Source organism: Saccoglossus kowalevskii, chromosome 11, assembly GCF_978046115.1.
Source record: "Saccoglossus kowalevskii chromosome 11, keSacKowa6.1, whole genome shotgun sequence".
Classification (NCBI taxonomy): domain Eukaryota; kingdom Metazoa; phylum Hemichordata; class Enteropneusta; family Harrimaniidae; genus Saccoglossus; species Saccoglossus kowalevskii.
In genome coordinates, this window is record NC_140651.1 from 13,285,976 (window position 1) to 13,307,222 (window position 21,247).

At 33.0% G+C, this 21,247-nt stretch overlaps 2 protein-coding genes across 4 annotated transcripts in view; one reads left to right on the top strand and one right to left on the bottom strand.

The window, feature by feature from the left end:
- Nucleotides 1–130: 130 nt before the first annotated feature.
- On the bottom strand, nucleotides 131–1,723 carry LOC144344900 (uncharacterized). Its single transcript, XM_085505413.1, has 4 exons — nucleotides 1,336–1,723; nucleotides 751–862; nucleotides 596–623; nucleotides 131–377 (listed from the first exon to the last, which is right to left on the bottom strand). Exons 1-3 carry the CDS (start codon nucleotides 1,708–1,710, stop codon nucleotides 619–621), a joined length of 492 nt encoding a protein of 163 aa, XP_085361539.1. The 5' UTR covers nucleotides 1,711–1,723; the 3' UTR covers nucleotides 131–377; nucleotides 596–618.
- Nucleotides 1,724–1,855: 132 nt separating this feature from the next.
- Nucleotides 1,856–21,247, top strand: part of LOC102808619 (uncharacterized) — a 41,850-nt gene continuing 22,458 nt past the window's right edge. The window contains exons 1-8 of one of the 3 annotated variants that reach the window (XM_085505783.1): nucleotides 1,856–1,978; nucleotides 10,165–10,356; nucleotides 11,590–11,745; nucleotides 12,324–12,439; nucleotides 12,664–12,718; nucleotides 14,373–14,458; nucleotides 16,439–16,514; nucleotides 19,582–19,833. In XM_085505783.1, the coding sequence (XP_085361909.1) occupies nucleotides 10,179–10,356; nucleotides 11,590–11,745; nucleotides 12,324–12,439; nucleotides 12,664–12,718; nucleotides 14,373–14,458; nucleotides 16,439–16,514; nucleotides 19,582–19,833 (919 nt within the window). In that variant the 5' untranslated portion in view covers nucleotides 1,856–1,978; nucleotides 10,165–10,178. Of the gene's footprint in view, nucleotides 1,979–10,164; nucleotides 10,357–11,589; nucleotides 11,750–12,263; nucleotides 12,440–12,663; nucleotides 12,719–14,372; nucleotides 14,459–16,438; nucleotides 16,515–19,581; nucleotides 19,834–21,247 lie in introns of those variants that run through there. The other 2 variants (XM_085505784.1, XM_085505785.1) reach the window with 2 other exon arrangements.

Below are 21,247 nucleotides of genomic sequence, written 5' to 3' on the forward strand. Positions count from 1 at the left end.
CATTTGGGTTTTCTCCCCAAACAGAGATTGTGCATGTATTTCCATTTACAAATGATTGTAAATTGAAAAAAAAAATAGATGGAAAGATAACTATACCATACCTGTCAAGCTATTGTGTGCTCTCCCTCTCTTCTGCCAACACATATCATATGATACAGGTATTTTGACCACTGGTAACTCAGTACTTTCAATACTGCTGATTGTGGATGATCTCTCCATCTCAGATGCATCTTTACAAGATTGGCGAGCAACAACCTCTATAACTTTACCAACTTCTCGTTCTCTGCGTTTCAGTGTTTTCTCATCAACTGGAGGAATATTCATTGAAGTTAATAATGCATTAACGTGAGTTGGACCAATTCCTGCATGCAGCATTCCTGAAAAAGTTGGAAATTTTAGTTGTCAGATTGTCTTGAAGTTTAATATTCCTCGATCAAAATACTTTATAACATCATGAGTGACAGGCCAATACCAATTTAAATAATAATTTTAAAAAGACTTTTATATAAATGTATTGAGTTCTCTGTTCATTGAAAATGAGACATGCATATCATAATAGTTCTGGTACTAAAAAAAACTAATGAGTATACTTAACTGTAAAAATCAGTATCACAAACATTATGCTGTGAATCAAAATAAATAAAAATGAAATTAAATAATATGAAAAAGTTAAGAATTTATAAGAAAAATGGTAACATTGTTTCTTTTGCATAACTGAGTATGCGTGAAATAAACTATGGACTTTCTCACCAGCAGCTAACTTGGTATTTACATCATAGCATTTTCTGCTGTGGCAATCAATAGTAGCATGTCTCTTCCCTGTATGAACATCATTTACTACTTGACAGGTGTCTTCATCACACTAAAATATAAGTAGTGCAGTAGAATAATTTAGGCTTTCACAATATGAAAACACCCAAGAATATTTACATACTAACAACATTCTCATTATTTGAAAATAATGCACTGAGTATTCGGGTTATTTGTAATATAAATTCATTACATTCTTGTAAAAATTATAAAACGGCTTTGTATTATATAAATATTATAACAAACGAATGTAAACCTTGGGTACTAGTAACTGGTAAAATGAACGCATTCCTGTACAACATGGCGAGCTTCAAGGCCAAGACAGTCGTTACCCAGATAGGATACTAGTATAAAGTTATGTGTGATTTTCAACATGTACGCGATATCATACTGACAGTGGCTGCAATATTTATTAACACATAAGGGGGTGAAAAGAGGGAGTGAAAAAAGTTACAAATCAAATACAAGCTGATGTGATAATAATAAAATTAAAAACAAATCACTGAAAAAAAATGGGCCACTTACTTGTACGTACAGTATGCTTGCCAAACCATATCGAGATTCACCAATACAGGAATCAAGCCTCAGTGGGTTTTTACACATTTTACAGTGGTTCAACTGCTTAGCAACGTAATTTAAATCGACGACACGTCTGCCAACTCGCCAATCACCGCCGCTACTACTACTACTAGTATCGCGACCTGAACCCAATCGCAATGTTTCTTCATCGTGGTTTTCGTTGAATATTTTAGAAGTTTCACTCTGATTTCCACTTTTAACACATAAACTAGTATTAGAAGTAAATGGTTTAAGTGAGCGAAACTTACTGGGAATATCACCAGTTTTAGAAAACTTTCCACGAAACCGCGGCAGACTACGTTTGTTATTGTTGGTCGCCATTTTACCATAGCCGCAAAGTGCACTGTCGTAAATTGTCGTAATTCGATACCGCAAATAGAACTACGCGTTAATGACGTAAGCAGCGTCCAATCAAATGCGCACAATGAGATGGGAATTCCCCATTTACGAGAACGAGGCTTTTCATCAGGAAGCTTTGCATACTAGTATGTTGATGGATTTATAGTGTACGCGAAGCATGTTTTGGGGTTTTCTCCTCAAAAACTACTTACATTACCATTAATTGTTGGTTCCGGAGACAACTCCAGCCGTAAGTACTACTAGTGACTCATTTCACTGCTTGAGTCGAGGTACTAGGTGCTAGTCCGATGGCAAATCGCAGTCACGGACATGAGCCCTCTGTACATGTACATCATCGTCCGCCTGCACGGTGTTGTTCCGTTCGTGTCCGTTGTCTGTGTCAATGTTTTACTTATTCGACTTCTTCTTGAAAACTACAAGCCTGAATGCTTTGATACTTGGTGTATATGTACCTTGGGTAGACCTCTCTCAGATTTGTTCATTTCATGATCATATCTTTAATTCTCTAATTTTGGTGAATATTTTGTCATTTTTGGTAAAAAGTGATATTTTCGACTTCTTGTTAGAAACCGCAAGTTCAATTGCTTTGATACTACATATATAGGTACTACATGTGGATCTATCTCAGATTTGTTCATTTTGTAATGATATCTTCAATTCTCTAATTTTGGTGAATATTTTTGTCATTTTTGGTAAAAAGTGATATTTTCGACTTCTTGTTAAAAACCGCAAGTCCAATTGCTTTGATATTACATATGTAGGTACTACATGTGGACCTCTCTCAGATTTGTTCATTTCATGATGCTATCTTTAATTTTCTAATTTTGGTGAATATTTTTGTCATTTTTGGTAAAAAGTGTTATTTTCAACTTCTTGTTAAAAACCGCAAGTCCAATTACTTTGATATTACATATATAGGTACTAAAAGTGATATTTTCTTCTTGTTAAAAACCATAATCATTTATGGTGAAAAATGATATTTTTGAATTCTTGTTGAAAACAGCAAGTCCCATTGCATTGATACTATGCATATTGTTCATTTTCTAATGATATCTTCTGTTCTTTAATTGAAATGTGCATTACTAACAGCGGAGCTATCTCAGCCGAGGGGCTGCTTGTTTATTCAACAAATAAATTAGCATAGACAAGTACAAAAAAAAAAAAAAATCAGCCAACGCTGTATGCCAACAGCTATTCAGAAAAATATAAACTAATCCGCTAAGTATTGCGTTTGTGGTCCCCATCGGTTTCTGAATAGGACACTTTTGTCATTGAATATGTCAAGACGTTTTTCTATATTAAACACATTTTTAATTTTACAAATGAATAGTCTGAAATTTTACAGGGGTGCAAATGCAATCACAGAATATATGAAAAACTACACTTGTCACTATCTTTAATTTTCCATTTGTGTAACCAATAATTGGTAGCAAGACAATTTTGCAGAATTTTATACTGAAAAATCTTCGTGTATGAATCTATTGCTACTACATGTGGAAGCTGAAATATTTCATCCCAGTTAATATTTTTATTTTCAAGATAGCTACAGATTCTACCACCAGAATTAGGATATCTTTGTTTCAGAAGTCTCCAGTAAATTTTAATTGAATGCATAAATGTTAGTTGGATACTTTGTCGATCATTAGCCTGCAGAATTTTTGTTCGTTTTGCTATATTGATCAATGCAAACCAAAGGCACAAATTATTAAATTTAACTCTACTTTGTACCCATATTTCAAAAGGAAATATAACACCGTTACTCTAAAACAAATCTTGAAAATACCATATTCCAGCTTGCATCATGTTTCTGTTGAAGATTGGCTTATTATTAATAAGTACATTTCTATTGTTCCATACAAAGCAAGACTTGCTACCGGAATTTGCTTGTGACCAGGAAAATAACATTCCTGTATAATAAATTGGTAGGTCCTTATAATATTTAACATCATAATTACATAATAAAAATAGTTGTAAACCACCATATTTATGCATATAATTGTGGAGATATGAACAATCCTGGTAAGACACTGAGTGTCATTTCAACCACATGATTTGTGATGATGCAATCATAGTTGGCAAGTGCGGTGCTCTTAAACCACCCCCATCAAGATCCAGATTTACTATATCTCCACGCACCTTTTCGTTTTTGTTAGCCCAAATAAAACGGAAAATAATGCTTTCTATTTGTTTGACATAATTGTTTGGGACATGTAATAAATTGGGGGAAAACATGAATTTAGAGACAATATATCTACGATTCTTTTTTTGAAAATTCAATTCATTTTATCGCATTTCATCGTAAGAGATATATATTCCTAGTATCTTGATAGGCGTGTCAGGCCATTTAATGCCCAATGGTTTATCTTTCCTGTAACGAAGTGACCCAATCCACATAGTTTCGGTTTTGTCATTATTAATTTTAAGACCAGACATTTTTCCAAACCCCTTTATTACAGAAATTAACGATTTGGCAGAATTTAGATCATGCAAGAGGACAGTCGTATCATCCGCATATTGCGCCAATTTGATTACATCATTGTGAATATGAATACCTTTAATGTCATTGTCATTTCTAATTGCAATTGCCATAAGTTCGACTGCGATCAAAAATAGGTAAGGCGATAATGGATCTCCTTGTCTAGTGCCTCTATTGTTATTAAAATAACCAGAGCTAACCCCATTGTTCATAATGCAACTAGAAATGTTTTTATATATATACATTTGACCCAGTGAATGAAGGATGGACCAAAATTAAATTTCTCGAGTGCCAGATTTAAAAAAGACCAATTAATCAAATCAAACGCCTTCTGGAAATCTATGCATAAAAGAACGCCGGAAATGTTATTATATTTGGTGTGGTCTAAAACGTCCACAATAGTATGAATTGTTTCCCCAATATAATGCCCCTGAGCGTAGGCAGTCTGGTTCTTATGTATAATGTGAGGTACCAAGTACCCTTTTTGGTGAGCTTCATTCAAACTGTCAACTACAAACTAAGACCAAAACTTCAAGTAAAATGCCCGGAGAGGTTCCAGTTTGCAGTTCTTTGAGTGCACAAAAACACTTCTGAAAGGACAGTTTGCCTTCGCATAGATTGCGGTCCGATAAAGATAATTTGGGGATTTGATAATTAGACATAAAGTTATTTAATGAATCGGACATGCAGGGATCTCCTGCTTTGTAAAGGTCAGTATAATACATTTTGGCTTTATTAAGAATTTCTCCTGGATTAGTAATCGTACTGCCGTCATTCTTGCGAAGTTTTCTTATATGCTTTTTTGTGTGATTTCTTTTTTCCAATTGCAAAAAGAACTTGTTACTTTTTTCCTCATATTTATGCCACTGAGCTTGTGTTCGCAACATTAATCTGTTCATTTTATAATTTTCAATTTCATCTAATTAATGTTTAATATTAGTCATTTTGGTTACGATTTCCTCACTGACCTTACTGTAATTTAAGGAATCAAGTGACAATTCTAGATCATGATATTTTGTTTAATTCACTTTCTCTCTTAAGTTTAGCCTTTTCTTTGGAATATTTTTGACTGAATTGTCTAATTTTGTATTTCATAATTTCCCATTTCGTTCTTTTATCTGTGATATCCCAGAATTCTTCGCGCCAACCCGTTTTTCCCCGCTACAAGACGCTAATATACTCATTTTCCAGTACCCCCAACCCCTTTTACAGTGATCCAAACATTTAATTACAAGGGTGATGGGGGAATGGTCAGATTTAATTGCAGCAAGAATATCAGATGTCCCAAACAAATTGCAAAGGTAATGGGGGAATGTTGGTCATTGTTACTTACCCCCTTTTTGTCAATGTTTGGATTCAGCACCACATTAAAATCCCCAACCAATATTTATTCTGTCTTCGCTAGTAACATTACATTCATTCCTTATATTATAAATATCAGTTAAGAAGTTAATTTGATTGACGTCCAAATTGGGGGAGTAAATATTGACAAAATGAAAGGGGCATTCACCAATTTCAAGATGCACGTAGATAAATCGACCTCTTTTGTCAACAACGGAGTTCTTGACACTGATGTCAAAATGTTTTCGAAAGAGAACCATAACCCCTCGGCTATGACTGTTACCATGCGAGAAAATCACATCACCACCCCAATCATTCCGCCAAGTATGTTCCACCTGTTTTGTACTGTACATGTATGTTTCTTGAAGAAAATTTATATCTGCCTTTTTTTCCTGAAGATATTTAAAAACCGATTTACGTTTTTTGTTGGAGTTAAGCCCTTTTATATTGAGGGAAAGCATCTTGAAATTGAAGTTATCACCCATTGTTATAATTTATGTGGCAAGTAAAATATATTGAAGCCACTAAAATGCCCACAACTTTGCATAAATAGAAATAGGTACTGTTGGCAAAAACAAAACAAAACAAAAAGAAAAGGAAAAGACACAACTGCGGAACCACAGCTACAACTTGTTAATGTAATAGACCCAGTAAACAAATTAATGATTGTACTACCGATACCGTAGCACTGAATACAGTTAAATTCGGCCAGATAAAAATAGTCGAGCTCGGCCTGTTGTAATTGCCGAAGTGTGAAGTGGTCATGGTACAAGTTTACCAAAAAAAAAAAGAAACTGCTAGTATATGCCACATAGCAAGCCCTGTAACGCTACCGTTCTCCGACATGTTGTTGATTTCAATAATTCCCCAGACTGACAGCCAGGACTGACCATCGCAAGTTGATTTTCTCAATCCACGTTTACTAAAAAAGAACCGTACCCAAGCGAAGTGCTTTGTTGCGATAATTTTTTGTTTAGAACAGTTATTGACATTTTCATACCTAAAATAAAAAATAGACCAAATCTCCCAAATACTGTTTCACATGATTATATTTTTCACATAACATTTGACAGATGAATGTCATATAATGGTCAACTACGGACACCGCGGTATTGTTTATTTGTAAATACATGTATCCCTTTTCAGACTTTTATTTCATTTTGCTGTGACTTTGTTTTTTGGGGGGTTTAATTGTAACAAGACACTTGTGCATTCAGTTTTTCACTGATATTCACGATAATATTTGTTAACAATTCTATAGACGTTTTATAACTGGCTTCGCAATTCCCACCACCAATTATATATACATATAGTCCTGTACACTCACAAAAAACCATCAAATATTAGTAAGAGAATTTATTATATACATGTAACCTGGGCAGAGGAATTCATTATTTTTCTATAATTTCCTATCCCTGTAACTTCATGCGGGAATCCTAATAAATATGATTTAAAGTTCACAATTGGCTGATATTGCAATAGAGATTGTTCATGGGGGTTGCAAGATTTTTGTGCAATTATTGTATTCACTGACATTTATTTTGTATTTACATTTTCATGTATACCATGGGGTCCATACATTGATTTGACTATGCTGTGTAGTTGTTCTTGTGAATTGTTTTGTGTTCTTGGACTTGTAAATTTCCTTGTATGACTTTTGCACAGATATCAACAATGGTTTAGGTGTGTTATTTCCACTTTGCAGTAGATACCATGCGTGATGTAACATTGCAGATTTTTCCGGCTTTTAAGCAATTTTTGAGTTTTACATTTATAATTACAGTAATCAATGCTGATTGTATTGTTGTTTCCAGTTAATTGCTACGTTCACACAACAGCATTTTATCAGAGCCCTACGTCTCGGGTCGGCTCGAGCCAGCGAAAATGGCCGTGTATACGCGTTCGACTCCAATAAACCCTCGGGTTGAACTCTGATAGGGTTGAGCCCCGACATGGCCCTGACCGTGTATACGCATCAGGGTAACGTGTTCCTAGTAGGTTTAAATTTTTTCAGAGTCCCTCTATGTAGATAGAGGATAGAGGGCCTGTGATTCTTCCTAGTAGTTTAGATATCACTACAGTTGAATAATTACAAAATGATAATTTTGCATGACAATAACTTAAGCGAATAATAGGCTGTAATATAAGGTTATTACGAAGATACCTCAAAGTATGCACGAAGACAGTACAGCGGCAGTATTGATCGATGCGCAGTAATATGGAAGTTATGTTTGCCAATCATGAATATTAATGAAGCAGTACTTATTAGTACACAGGTGTACCATAAGTAAACAAAAACTTGTGCACTTGTTATGAGAGGACAAGAACATGCATTTTTACAAAATTCTATTCCACATTCTTAAAAAATATATATATGAAATGTATATAAGAGTACAAAGAGTTTTTTATTTAATTAAAAAAACACAAATAAAGACCCAAAAAAACTATCCTGATCGATGAGGTGTCGTCTGCCATTATTTCTACTTGTATATTGATCTGTTAAAGCAAAAGTCAAGGCAAACGGCATAATGCTCCCAGATGAAAGAGCTCAACAAATATAGGAGAATGCAATTTACAGTTTCTTTATATGAGCCAACTTTGTGGTTAGAATATAATCAGAAAAATTACATTTGATTAAAACTGAATAGCCCAGTCCATTCTATTGATACGAGTGAAACTGAAAATGGCAAAGTTAACAGTTTTTATTCCACTATGAAAACAGGAAAGGGGGTGAAAAAATGGTCAGTTTTCTCTACAAGAAAACAAAGCTGCCTAAAAGTGAACAATGACCTGTCAAAATTTGTGTCATAACAAGTGAATTTTTCATCATATTTAGAACAGATATAGCATAGTGCACCCGTTATACACTGACAAATGTGAATATTGGCACAGCATAACTTATCAAACATATAAAAAAAGCGTAGAAAAGTAAGAACTAAAACTGTTTCAGATGTATTGGTACATGTATATGTATTAATGGGATTATCTATACAGGGGATTATAACCCACGTTGCACACAGGAAACTGGATTTTCTTTTGTCTCAGACAGAAGTTGCATGTCCCTGTTTTCTAAGGTTTATGATAATACTGATGAAAATTTGATTATCTAGAGAATAAAAAAATGATATAAAGAAACTATAAATTGCATTCTACATTTGTTGAGCTCTTTCATCTGGGAGCATGTGGTATTATGTAGTCCGCCATCTTGATTTTCCAGCAAAGTATTGTGGGTAAAGTATATATCCTGTTGTGAAAAATTGAGAAAATGTTTTCGTCTATAATGTGGGAAATACAGTAGCAAATCAGTTCAAATGTTTGGTGTGCATATTACTTATCTATATAATTATAATAATGGAAATTAGAATGTTACAAATACACAGCAAGTAAAAATATTTCCAAAAATGCAAAATTAATAATCGTTATTTTGGTCGTTGAAAATAGAATGCCACTTTTTTTGTCCCTTTTACGTAGTCTACAGGTTATGTATCACCTGTATAAGCTACTCGCATTGATAAATTGTGTTTTAGTAGAAAAACACAGAAATAAATATTTTCAGTTCTTTTGCCATAACAACTACCGTATTTTATATGCATGTTTGGCCCTGGTACATATATGCTATCATATCAATCAAATTGAATTTCAACCTTTCAAGTTAAAGATGAAATCATTTTCCCAATTTCTAACATCAGTGGATATGATGTCATACTTTACCCATAATTCTTTGCTGAAGAAAATGGTGGACTACATAAACTGATAAAAGTTGAATATTTAGAGAAGAAAAAGTGATAAAAGAAACAACTGTAAATTGCATTTTCTTTCATTTGCTGAGCTCTTTCATCTGGGAATATAATGTTGTTAGCCTTGTCTGAGTATTTTAATATTAATGTAAACATCATTTGTTCATTTGGGTTTCATTTTTAGTAATCCATGAAAAAAAATCCAAAAATCACTACATTTCACAACTAAACTCAAAAACTGTACTAGTTTTCTTTTAATGTTTTAATTTAAAAAAAAAAAATATCAAACATGACAGATAAATTCATAATTTCATAATTCATAATTTTAGCATAGCTTTTAAAATTGAAAGGTAATACATACAAATTGGCATGATAGGATAATAAGCATTAAATAATTATGGAATATTGTTAAAACATCCTGCCATGAATATACAGTCACAAGTGACATCAACAAATTTACTGCAAAAAACAGTTACAGTATAATCTTACTATAGCGAAAATCAGTAAAACAAATTTATGAACACTTATTACACAAAATTACACTAAACAGAGTTCTTTTGATATAAGCATTTTAATACTTGTAAAATATCTGACATGAGAATGAATCATAAGGTTAAATATTAAGTACTGTAAAATCTGTATGCAACAGAGGGAAATGCGGCTTCTACACATATGAGAAATGATGACTTTTTGGTTCTCAATTATTCAAAAAAAAATTGGTGCGACTTCTATTACGGATGCGGCTTCTAAAACAAATTTTACGGTATTATTTTACATTTAACAATACTTTTAGTACTTTAATGCATGGTGCCAGTACAATTTTAAATTTTCATGTAAAGATTAATAATATTATCTATACAGGAATATATAAGAATATGAACAATATTGACTTGGAAAGAGAAGATCAGGATATTATCAAGGACGTGCTTGATTTGTGCCAAGACTATGGACAGCAACTAACTATGGACAAGCTGACTTTGAACTATCTGTATAAACAGGGAGAAGCAGTTCCAGAAAAAAGCAGGCTGATGAAAAGTAGACAGATTACAAATGGTGAGCTTATAATCATGTTATTTTAATAGTTAGGGAACTTGTATGAGATGACCTGCAATGCGTCATGGGAAGTTATAATAATGTACATGTACTACTGTAAAATACTATATTTTTGCTTGGAATTAATTTTCGCTAATTTCACTGAAGAAATGATTCAGTGAAAATAAAATCCAGCGAATATACCCTTTTCCTATACTAGTATTTTACTTTGAACTTGTCAGAATCAGTAAAAATAAATTCCATACAAAACACCCAAAAAATCGTTTCAGCGAAAATCAATACCAGCTAAAATAAAGTATTTTACAGTATTAAATAACTATTCTATCTCGGGGCGCTTCTTTCAGCAGTTATAAAAGGGTTGTTACTTGGTAGCTATCAAATACTGTAAAAAACTTTATTTTCGTTTGGAATTTATTTTCGCTATTTTCGCTGAAGGGATAATTCACTGAAATTAAAATCCAGTGAATATACATTTTTCCTATATTTTACACTTAAATCATCAAGAATTAGTGGGAATAAATTCCTTACAAAACACCCAAAAAGTCTTTTCAGCGAAAATTAATCCCAGCTAAAATAAATTATCTGACTGTATTATTTATAATCCCATTATAACATGCTCTACAAAATAGCTGTTCATATCACGTTGCTATGTGTCAATTTCAAAATCTTTTCTTGGATTATACTACTATCATAAGTGTTGACAAAGAGTCATGTTTTTTTTTAAAATGCCTATTACTGTAATAGTGTGATAATTTTGGAAACATAATACCCAACTCACTATATTGTATTATATAATAACTTTCATGTGGATGTTGGGTTTTATTTGTGTTAACGAGCATTCTGATAATTTTTCAGAATTTTCCAGCCATGTTCAATTTTTTTTATTCAAATTCCAGGGCTAGAATAGAAACAAATGCAAAGATGGGACAAAATCGCCAAAATTTTGAGTATTTTTCAACAAACCAACGATTATACTCACCATACTGATGTTTTTAGTTGTGATTCTTTGCATTTTCTGAAACAGCCAACAAGCCTGGCGATTAGCGATAGATGCGACAATAACATCACATATTCAATTCAAACGATATACTGCAATGAACATGCAAGTTCTCACAGGGAGTGCAAAATTTGCATTATAATAACATTCAGGCTACCGTGGTAACCATGTTATAATAAAGACTAGTTTAACTTATTTGTTTAATGATTAACCTTAAATTATTTCCAAACTTTCAGACTTGTCTTGTAATCCAATTTCTTCAAATGCCATACCATTGAAATGCCAGCTACCCATTCCTAAGTCACACCAAGTTCAAACATGGATAAACAATGGCAGTCAATATAAAGAAGCATCTTTGCGAAACACCCCATCAAGTGAAAAGTTTCGAATGTGTAAGTATGTGTATATTTATATCAGATAGTTTTAAGCCAAAACAATATCCCAGTTCCAAATATGACATTTTACCTTAATGCTGAGAGAAATCTGGCCATGCAATAATTTTCACACATATTTAGGCAGCTACATTGCAATGCATGTGGCTGCTGAGTTTGTATTAAATTTGTTTTGATTTTGAAAAAAAAAGAATTGTGCATCGTGATGTGAGACTTGCTTTTATGTCGAATACAGATAAATATTTAAGACATAAATATACTAAATTAACTATTGTTAACAGAACAAAATGTTTAAATGCTTGTACATCTTGTCTTTTGTCAAACGACGCTGTCGGGTCGAGTGTTTTGCAAACTTGCAATACATATCACCGACACACTGACTGAAAAATTCTCAAAACTGCTGTCAATATACCAGTATATGTAATCATCTTTTATCTTAGTGATTTTGTGGTTATATCTGGATATCTGAACTGATCTGGATACATTCTAATAAATCTCTAACTATATTAACTTTTCAGAACCTACATACAAAGAAGTTATTTTTAATACGTACCGATATACATTTATTATATTTTAAGATACAAGACCACCAACTCCCGATAGTGGAGTGTCTGATGTTTCACCAGTTAGCTCACCTGTCTGCACCCCTACCAGCTCATCCTGTATAAACCCACTCCAGACAAGTCAGAGCAAGGTAAGAGGGGTGTTATCCTAATCCTAATCCTAATGTAACTTCATCTACCAGTATATACATTACATCACAAAATGTAAACAGATGAAAGAGAGTTGTTATATTCACATTTTTCAAAGAAAATCAACAATTTTTAACACTGTACAAACAAAGAAAAATTCATTCATATATATTGAATACAAACAACAATAAGATATGATTAATAATTCTTTATTTTCTATCTACAGAATGATGTTCATCGTTATCGACCGATGCCTGCATTTATCGACAAAAACAAACACGGTGGGTTATTATATTGTTTTTTATAATACTTGACATATCTAGATGGCTGTCTTTCATGATGAATCAGTGACAAAGCCGTTCAACTGGGCGATCTCACAAGTTGTGTGAAAGACGCGCGCCGAACGTCTGTCGCAAAAATCAAACGATTTGATTTTGAACTCGAATTTATTTATTTCACAGGTCACAACGAAATGTTGTTTTTTTACACGGGAATATTGCATCTGAATACCCTTGTATCATTTATCTTGTGATAATATCCTTGGTAATGTATCCCCCCAAATCCCACGTGAATACTATTCTGGGTTTCAAAACCAACTCATGGAGAGATTGCAGAGTCTGATACACATTTGCGAACCTACCAATAAAATCTTTACAGAAAACAAGATGTCAGAAAATCAATATAAGCACTCCTATGGGTGCCAAACTTTGATCAAGATCTGAAGCTAATAGAAAATCTGTTTAGTTCAAAGTTATCAAATCAAAAACAATACATAACAAATACATAAAAAGCAAAACGTTTCATCCACATTTTGAAAAGAAAATTGTTTTAAAATATATGTATTCTGTATTTGACAAACAGTTCATTCGACAAATAAAAACTCGCAGGAGTATGTTTCAGCTATTAGAACAGAATGATAGAGTTTTTATAATACTAGTTTAAAAACGCACTTCAAAAACAAAGATTGCAGTGTTTGAAGATGTAGATTCTCAGGAGGCAACAGTACTGTTGACTTCTCCTTCCACTGGACACCAACTATACTAAGCAGAGCTTGCAACATGATAGCTATTCATAGAGGGTGTTTTTTTTTACTTTTCATATAATACAGTAGTCACACAATGAGGCAGTTCCTATTTGTCTCAGTGAATTATTAATTTTTGACAGACACCTGTACAAAATACTTGGACAAAGCCAGCTAAGATTTTCTGTTATCTTGCATGTTTTATGAATCTATTCACGTCTAAATGCAGCACTTTTTTTCTGCGATGAGGCATTTGTTTTTATACTAAAATATCTGAATTACTTTGAATAAAGCTGGAAATTATGTCCCTTAAAATAATTAAACAAATAAGGCACCAATGTTTTTGTAAGATATTTACATCTTTTAAGGACATTCGATAGACTGATTCCCCACTGTTGGTTCAACCCCAAAACTTGTTTGTATTCAAAATTAATTATGACAATGCATATTTATATTGAAACAAACTATGATAAAGGGAATTATATTATATAACAAAGGGCAAGGTCGCCAGAGTTCAACTATGTTTGACTTTGTTTTGTGACGAAAAAAAAAGTAAAATAGTATGCTTAAAATTTTAGCAGCTATTTCCATAGATCACAATGAAAACGTATTTCATGATTCTCTACATAAGAATTTCCACTTTTTGTCACCAAGCAAAATTTTGAGATATATTAAAAACATGTCATTTACACTGCATTTTATTGATTGATTTTTCACGATGACTCCATATTTTTTATTAATTTTTAATTTTTTTTGATCTTTGTTACATGATATATTAAATATGTTAAAATAGAAAAAAGAAAACGACAGTAATTTTACTTGTGTGTAGATTCTACTTTAAAAAATGTAAAGAACAAATTGTCAGCGTGAATTGCTTCTGTAGTATATTGATGATTTTTTTTTGTATTTTTCAGTTTTGATGAATGAAACTCATAGAAGAACGTTCAAATCTGTTCCTATATTTGACCAACAAATTCAACGTACACAGGGCTCCAATTATGTAAGTCAAGACCTTACATAAACCTAATGGGACTAAGCTTTGATATGTCTGTATGTGTGTCTTGTGTGATTTGATTAAGTTTAGGTAAATTCCATGCATAATGATTTGCCTACTTATATTTAATGAATATTTAATGAAGTCTGCTGAGGGCTAATATTTGAGTTACGATTTGTATTGATAGATGCAGCTATCTACTTGTGGATGTTTTATATTCTTTGAAATACTTTATTTTAGCGGGAATTAATTTTCGCTGAAAAAGCTTTTTGGGTGTTTTGTATGGAATTTATTTTCACTGATTTTTGACGAGTCGAATGTGAGACAGGAAAAAAGTATATTTGCTAGATTTTATTTTCACGGAAGCATCTATTCAGCGAAAGTAAATTCCAAGCAAAAATAACGTATTCTACAGTATATACACACCATGTCAACACATATGCACATGTATTAATTGGACAATTCAATTTCAAGATGGCCAAGTGGCGGCCATTTTTAATACTGTTGCAAATCAAGCTGAAGCATGTCTGCTATTCTGGAGCCAGATCTGGGTCGTGTATGAATGGATTTTGTTCAAACTTGGTACAATCATTGAACAGTATGGGTCCTTGATGCATGTCATTTTGTTTCTCAGATTTAATGTTGTTTATTTTGAACAACAGACACTCTGTCATGTCATAACATAACTTTTTTTTCAAATCTGACAATTCGCGAATCTGCTCCAAACAATTCCTGTTTCAGTTCAGAATATCTGTTGATAAAGCTGCATTGCTTAGTTGATACACATTCATTAAAAAGGCACTTCCATTTGATTGTCAACAGTATGATAAGTCCATGTACTGTTCACTCTCTTTTGATCTAGTGGTTTTCTTTGGTTCTTTGAAATATTTTTATTTTGAATTGTCATGTCTGATTATGATGGAATTAATTGGTTTTAGTTTGCAGTATAAATTATCGCTTACTGATTTATAGTGTTTCCTGTGATGATCTATCTGGGTAATGTTATAATCACAATCACTGTCAAAATCGTTCACCTTTGTACAATGCTCAGTGATGTCACAAATTTCTCAAAGTCAAATGATTTGAAAATCTTCATTTTCCAATCTTCTATATATTTGTTGGAGACAAGGAAATACTATACTCCCCCATCTCGCTGTACATTTCGTTGGTTCCCAACGTCCCTTGCAAATGACAAGTTGGACGCAGGTAACTAATAATCACCATATTGTTGCACTGGGCCGGGATTCTGGCCCAAAGGCACATGACTGTGTGACATGATTTGAAAACATTATAACATTTGTTTTCTGTAAACAAGTTTTCATTACACCATAACAATACATTATGCCTGCTTAGATTTACACATTTGATATGTTTCTGGCAGTTCTCGCTGTTTCTGTGCAAATTTATAACAAAAGAAACAGTTTTATAAGCGCGTAAGCACTGACGTCAGGTAACCAAGAGAAATAGAACAAGCATCGAAAAAGTGACGGACCAATCAGAATGCCGGAACCGTTACTAGTTACCGGCCTCTTGTGGCTTGGTACGCCATGACACTTGAGGCGGGAACCAGCCAAGCGGTACATGTGCTTGCTGCCATGCTTGAAAAGAATCTGACTGTTTATATATAGTGAAAGTGTAACCAAAGGGATGATTCACAACTCAACTGGAATACTGTGAATGTATTAATTATTTGACACTGAATTTTAATTTCGCTATTTTCACTGATAAATTAAATCCAAATGATTATGTGGAACAATAATAGTAAAAAACATTGTTTCGCTGCCAAATTCATGAAATTAAAACTAAGTGAATATTCACAAAATTTTTGACACAGGTTATTACGATAACATACAAATGTTTAATTTTACTTTTTTTTTGTTTAATCTAACACAATTTCAATATCTTTTGCATTTTTCATCAAATAAAAAATTGGTACCAGTAGTATGAAAATGTAGGTTACAATTTATTCACTATGTTTATTTTCAGGATACACAAATCCTGGATGGTTCATGTTCCATGTATTCGTATGAACCTATCCCGAGAAAACCATGGTCAGACTGTAGTGAGTGCTAGTTATTTTTTTTTTATATTCTGTTCATGTATTAGGAAGGTTTGTTTTGAACCAAGACTTTACATGCATGGCTTTCTATGTGTGTAATATACAATCAACATAGTGTTTACATGTTGTCCAAGGTTTGACTCAATTATTTCAACTACCGTAGTCACCATGTGACAGTGTTAAAAGGCAGTTGTGGTTTCGTGGCGTCCTGTTTGATATTGGACTCATAGAGATGAACACAATGCAAGTAAAATACATTGTCTGTTTACATGAAATTTGAACACACAAAGAACAAAGACCACCGACCTTTAAACTACATACTACTTTGAGCTGCCTTTTTTAGGGGGGGGGCAGTGAGTGTGGTGTGGTAGGTAATTATAATGCATCAATCTGCCTTCAATGTCAAATCATGTGTTGCATATTGTAATTTATGTTAATTTTATGTCTGTAATTCAAGTGTAACATGACTTACAGCACGTCTCAGAAGTATTGAGGCAGCCAATTTGCAAAGTCGCTAGCGAATTGGCTAACTGATTGTGTTTTGACAGTTGGGTTTTAAATCTCTCTGGCGGCGACATGTGGTAGCATCCACTCTGGGCAAGTCTATATTGCATTAGGGGACATAGAATGTTATTTATTTATTTATTTGTTTGTTTGTTTGTTTGTTTGTTTATTTATTTATTTATTTATTTATTTATTTATTTATTTATTTATTTATTTATTTATTTATTTATTTATTTATTTATTTATTTATTTATTTATTTATTTACTTTTGTAACAGGGGCTCACTATGTAAACTAGGAGCTGCACCAAATAAAAAATACATTTCACTCAAAGACTTATGAAAAAAAAAAACTTTTGATAGACAAAAAGAAATTAAGTTACATGAACTAAGATAACAAAATATAACAACAACAAAAAAACATCTAAAAGTAGCAACAACAAAAAAAATAAGAAAACTAAAATATAAGAAGTACACTGGAAAAATATTAAATATTATCTGTATACCTCTTTCTACTGTCCATGGCATCAACTAAGAATTTTTTTGTAAAAGTATTAATTTCGTCACACAGGACTGAATTATACTGCCTTGTACTGTCACCCAGGATTAAACATAGCACTTCTTTGTTTGCTATGAAGTCTTTATGTAAATTTATTTCATTTTTGTTACATAGGAGCATTTCAATCCCTTCCATTAGAGTTTTTCTCTGTGCTGAGAAACATTCACAATGTAATTTGAAATGCTCCAGTGTTTCAGGTTCGTTTTTGCAACATGGATAGATACAATCATTATTATCCAAGTTTGCCCATTTCCTTTTCTCATATGCCAAACCAAGAGTGCAGGATCTTGCCTTGAATTTTAATTGGGTGCCCTTGAAGTTGGATAAAGAATTTATTAATAATAAATATTTCTCACAATATTTTAAATTTGTTTTAAATTTTCTATAATGAACGAGACTTGATTTCTCTGCCATTTTTTGTTTCCATTGAATCTCGTCACTTTTTACAATCAAATTTTTAATATTTCTTTCAGACAGATTAGTGAATTGACTTTTGTTTATCTTTATATTTCTTTCTATATCTTCAATGCTATTTAGCCATGGCCAGGTCTTAATCAGATTACTGTGGAATATTTTATTTTCGCTGGAATTAATTTTCACTGAAAAGGCTTTTTGGGCGTTTTGTATGGAATTTATTTTCACTGATTTTTGATGAGTTTAATGTGAAATATAGGAAAAAAAGTATATTCGCTGGATTTTATTTTCACGGAATCATCCCCTCAGCGAAAATAGCGAAAATAAATTCCAAGCGAAAATAAAGTATTCTACAGTATTCTCTTTAACTGCTGTTAGTTTATTAAAAATAATTTTTGACCATCTGGTTGATTCCATTAAACTCAACCTCTTGTAATAATTCAGTTTTAATAAACTGACTCTACTTTTCATAGTTATTACGTAGGCTGGTACATGTCTGGATTCCCCTGAATGATTTGCTTTGTTATGCGAGGTGTGTAAAGTAGTTTCCCTGTTCAGCCTGAGAATGACTACAGTCAGCTGGCGTAAAGTGATAATATGATAAATGCGATTAACCCATCGATATTTACTATATGGGAGTAACCATCTTGAACACTGCTTGAAACTAAATAAAGAGACAAGTTGAGAAACAGTTTCCTACAAATTAGAAAACAACAAACTTTCACATCCAAACGTTCCATTGGGGTAACATTCAGCCAACCGCTAAAAAATTTGATCTCATTTGTCGATTTTGCATGGACAATCACTTGTATATGAACACCTCATTACACGAAGAACATAGAACACTTTTCCTGGTATATTTGAAAGCGAAAGAAATATTCAACTGTAAGACTGTCATCGCTGATTAGCTCCTGCTGTTATATATATATTTGCCCAGAGTGGGTGTGACTACGAGACGGCGCCAGGGAAATTAGAAAGCCAACCGTTTAGTCAAAACCAAAGCAGTTAGCCAATTTGCTAGCGAGTTTGCAAATTGACTGCCCCAATACTTCCGAGACTTGCTGTAATTATTGGCTAGTGCACTGTGACCTAAATTAGTTTGTCTTCTTGGATTTGTAAATTTCTACTATTGTGTGTGTGTGTTATTCCCACTTTTCAACAATCATGTAATACTATAAGGTTATTACGAGAATACCTCAAAGTATGCACGAAGACAGTACAGCGACAGTATCGACCGACGCGCAGCGGAGTGCATACTTTGCGGTATCCTCGTAATAATCTTATTGTTATTATCTTTTCCTTCCAAAGATACACCATAGGAATGCCGAAATCTAAAAAGTTTAGAACAGAATCAGCGAACTTCTTTGTGTGGAGTCCGTCCGGTCAAACTGGTGGCAGCCATGTTTGTTTTTATTATTAGAGGACGCTTACGCGCGTAATCAATCTTTATTTGGAATTCACATTTCCTAATATGCTAGGATGAAAATACCCCATAAAATACGGCAAAATTATGGCACGCTGCAACTCATCTTGTTACGGTGACAGATGTATAATAATAGATATTAACAATGATAATATTTTCTCTATTTTGCTAGTCCACAAACAAGAGTTGCTGGAAACTGAATTTGGTCAATGCAAGCATGCAAGATCGTGGGGGAAAGGACAAGTCAGATATCGGGGTGAATTTTCACCATTAGATGATGAATATGAAGCCAAAATTCAGAGATATGAAGATCTGACCAAGTTCATAATTGAACCTTCTAGTAGCAAAATATACAAAGATGTATCTAAGCATGAAAGGGCTGTGCAACGTCAAACAATGGGAATGGAAGAGGCCTTCATCATGTGTAAGGTTTATGGGTCAGCTATATGTGATCTTGTACATATTTTTCTTTGCCATAGAAATATTTTTTTTTTGACAGTGTGGAGCTATTTATTTTGATGATTATTTGTCATGGAATACATTACTTTTATGACTTCATCTTGAAAATCGTTGCCTTTTTGCTTTTTAGCTCCGCTGTCGACTTTGTCGAGCGGAGCTTATCATATGAGTGATTGTCCGTCGCCGTCGTCGCAGTCTGTCGTCGTCGTCCGGCGTCCGCCGTCGTCGTCTGTGTCAATGTTTTACTTTTTCGACTTCTTCTTGAATACTTTGATACTTGCTGTATATGTACCTTGGGTAGACCTCTCTCAGATTTGTTCATTTCATGATAATATCTTCAATTCTCTAATTTTGGTGAATATTTTTGGTAAAAAGTGATATTTTCGACATCTTGTTGAAAACCGCAAGTCCAATTGCTTGGATACTACATATATACAATGTAGGTACTACATGTGGATCTCTCTCAGATTTGTTCATTTTGTAATGATACCTTTAATTCTCTAATTTTGGTGAATATTTTTGTCATTTTTGGTAAAAAGTGATATTTTCAACTTCTTGTTAAAAACCACAAGTCCAATTGCTTTGATATTACATATATAGGTACTACATGTTGACCTCTCTCAGATTTGTTCATTTTGTAATGATATCTTCAATTCTCTAATTTGGGTGAATATTTTGTAATTTTTGGTAAAAAGTGATATTTTCAACTTCTTGTTAAAAACCGCAAGTCCAATTGCTTTGATATTACATATTTAGGTACTACATGTGGACCTCTCTCAGATTTGTTCATTTTGTAATGATATCTTTAATTCTCTAATTTTGGTGAATATTTTTGTCATTTTTGGTAAAAAGTGATATTTTTGACTTCTTGTTAAAAACCGCAATCCAATTGCTTTGATAGTACATATAGGTACTACATGTGGACCTCTCTCAGATTTGTTCATTTTGTAATGATATCTTTAATTCTTTAATTTTGGTGAATATTTTTGTCATTTTTGGTAAAAAGTGATATTTTCTTCTTGTTAAAAACCACAATCATTTATGGTGAAAAATGATATTTTTGAATTCTTGTTGAAAACAGCAAGTCCCATTGCATTGATACTATGCATATTGTTCATTTTCTAATGATATCTTCTGTTCTTTAATTGAAATGTGCATTGCTAACAGCGGAGCTATCTCAGCCGAGAAGCTGCTTGTCTTTAGAGAAGTATTCAAAATCAAACCAGCAGGTTCCAGTCTTCAAGAAGCTTATACTTGTCTTCTGCAAAGGTCTGAGGAGCTCCGAGTATCTCAACACTATATGCAAATTTATGCAAAAATGTTCATGAACAGCTCAGTATGGCACCTTGTTTTTGCATGCGTGCTAGAATTATTGAAAA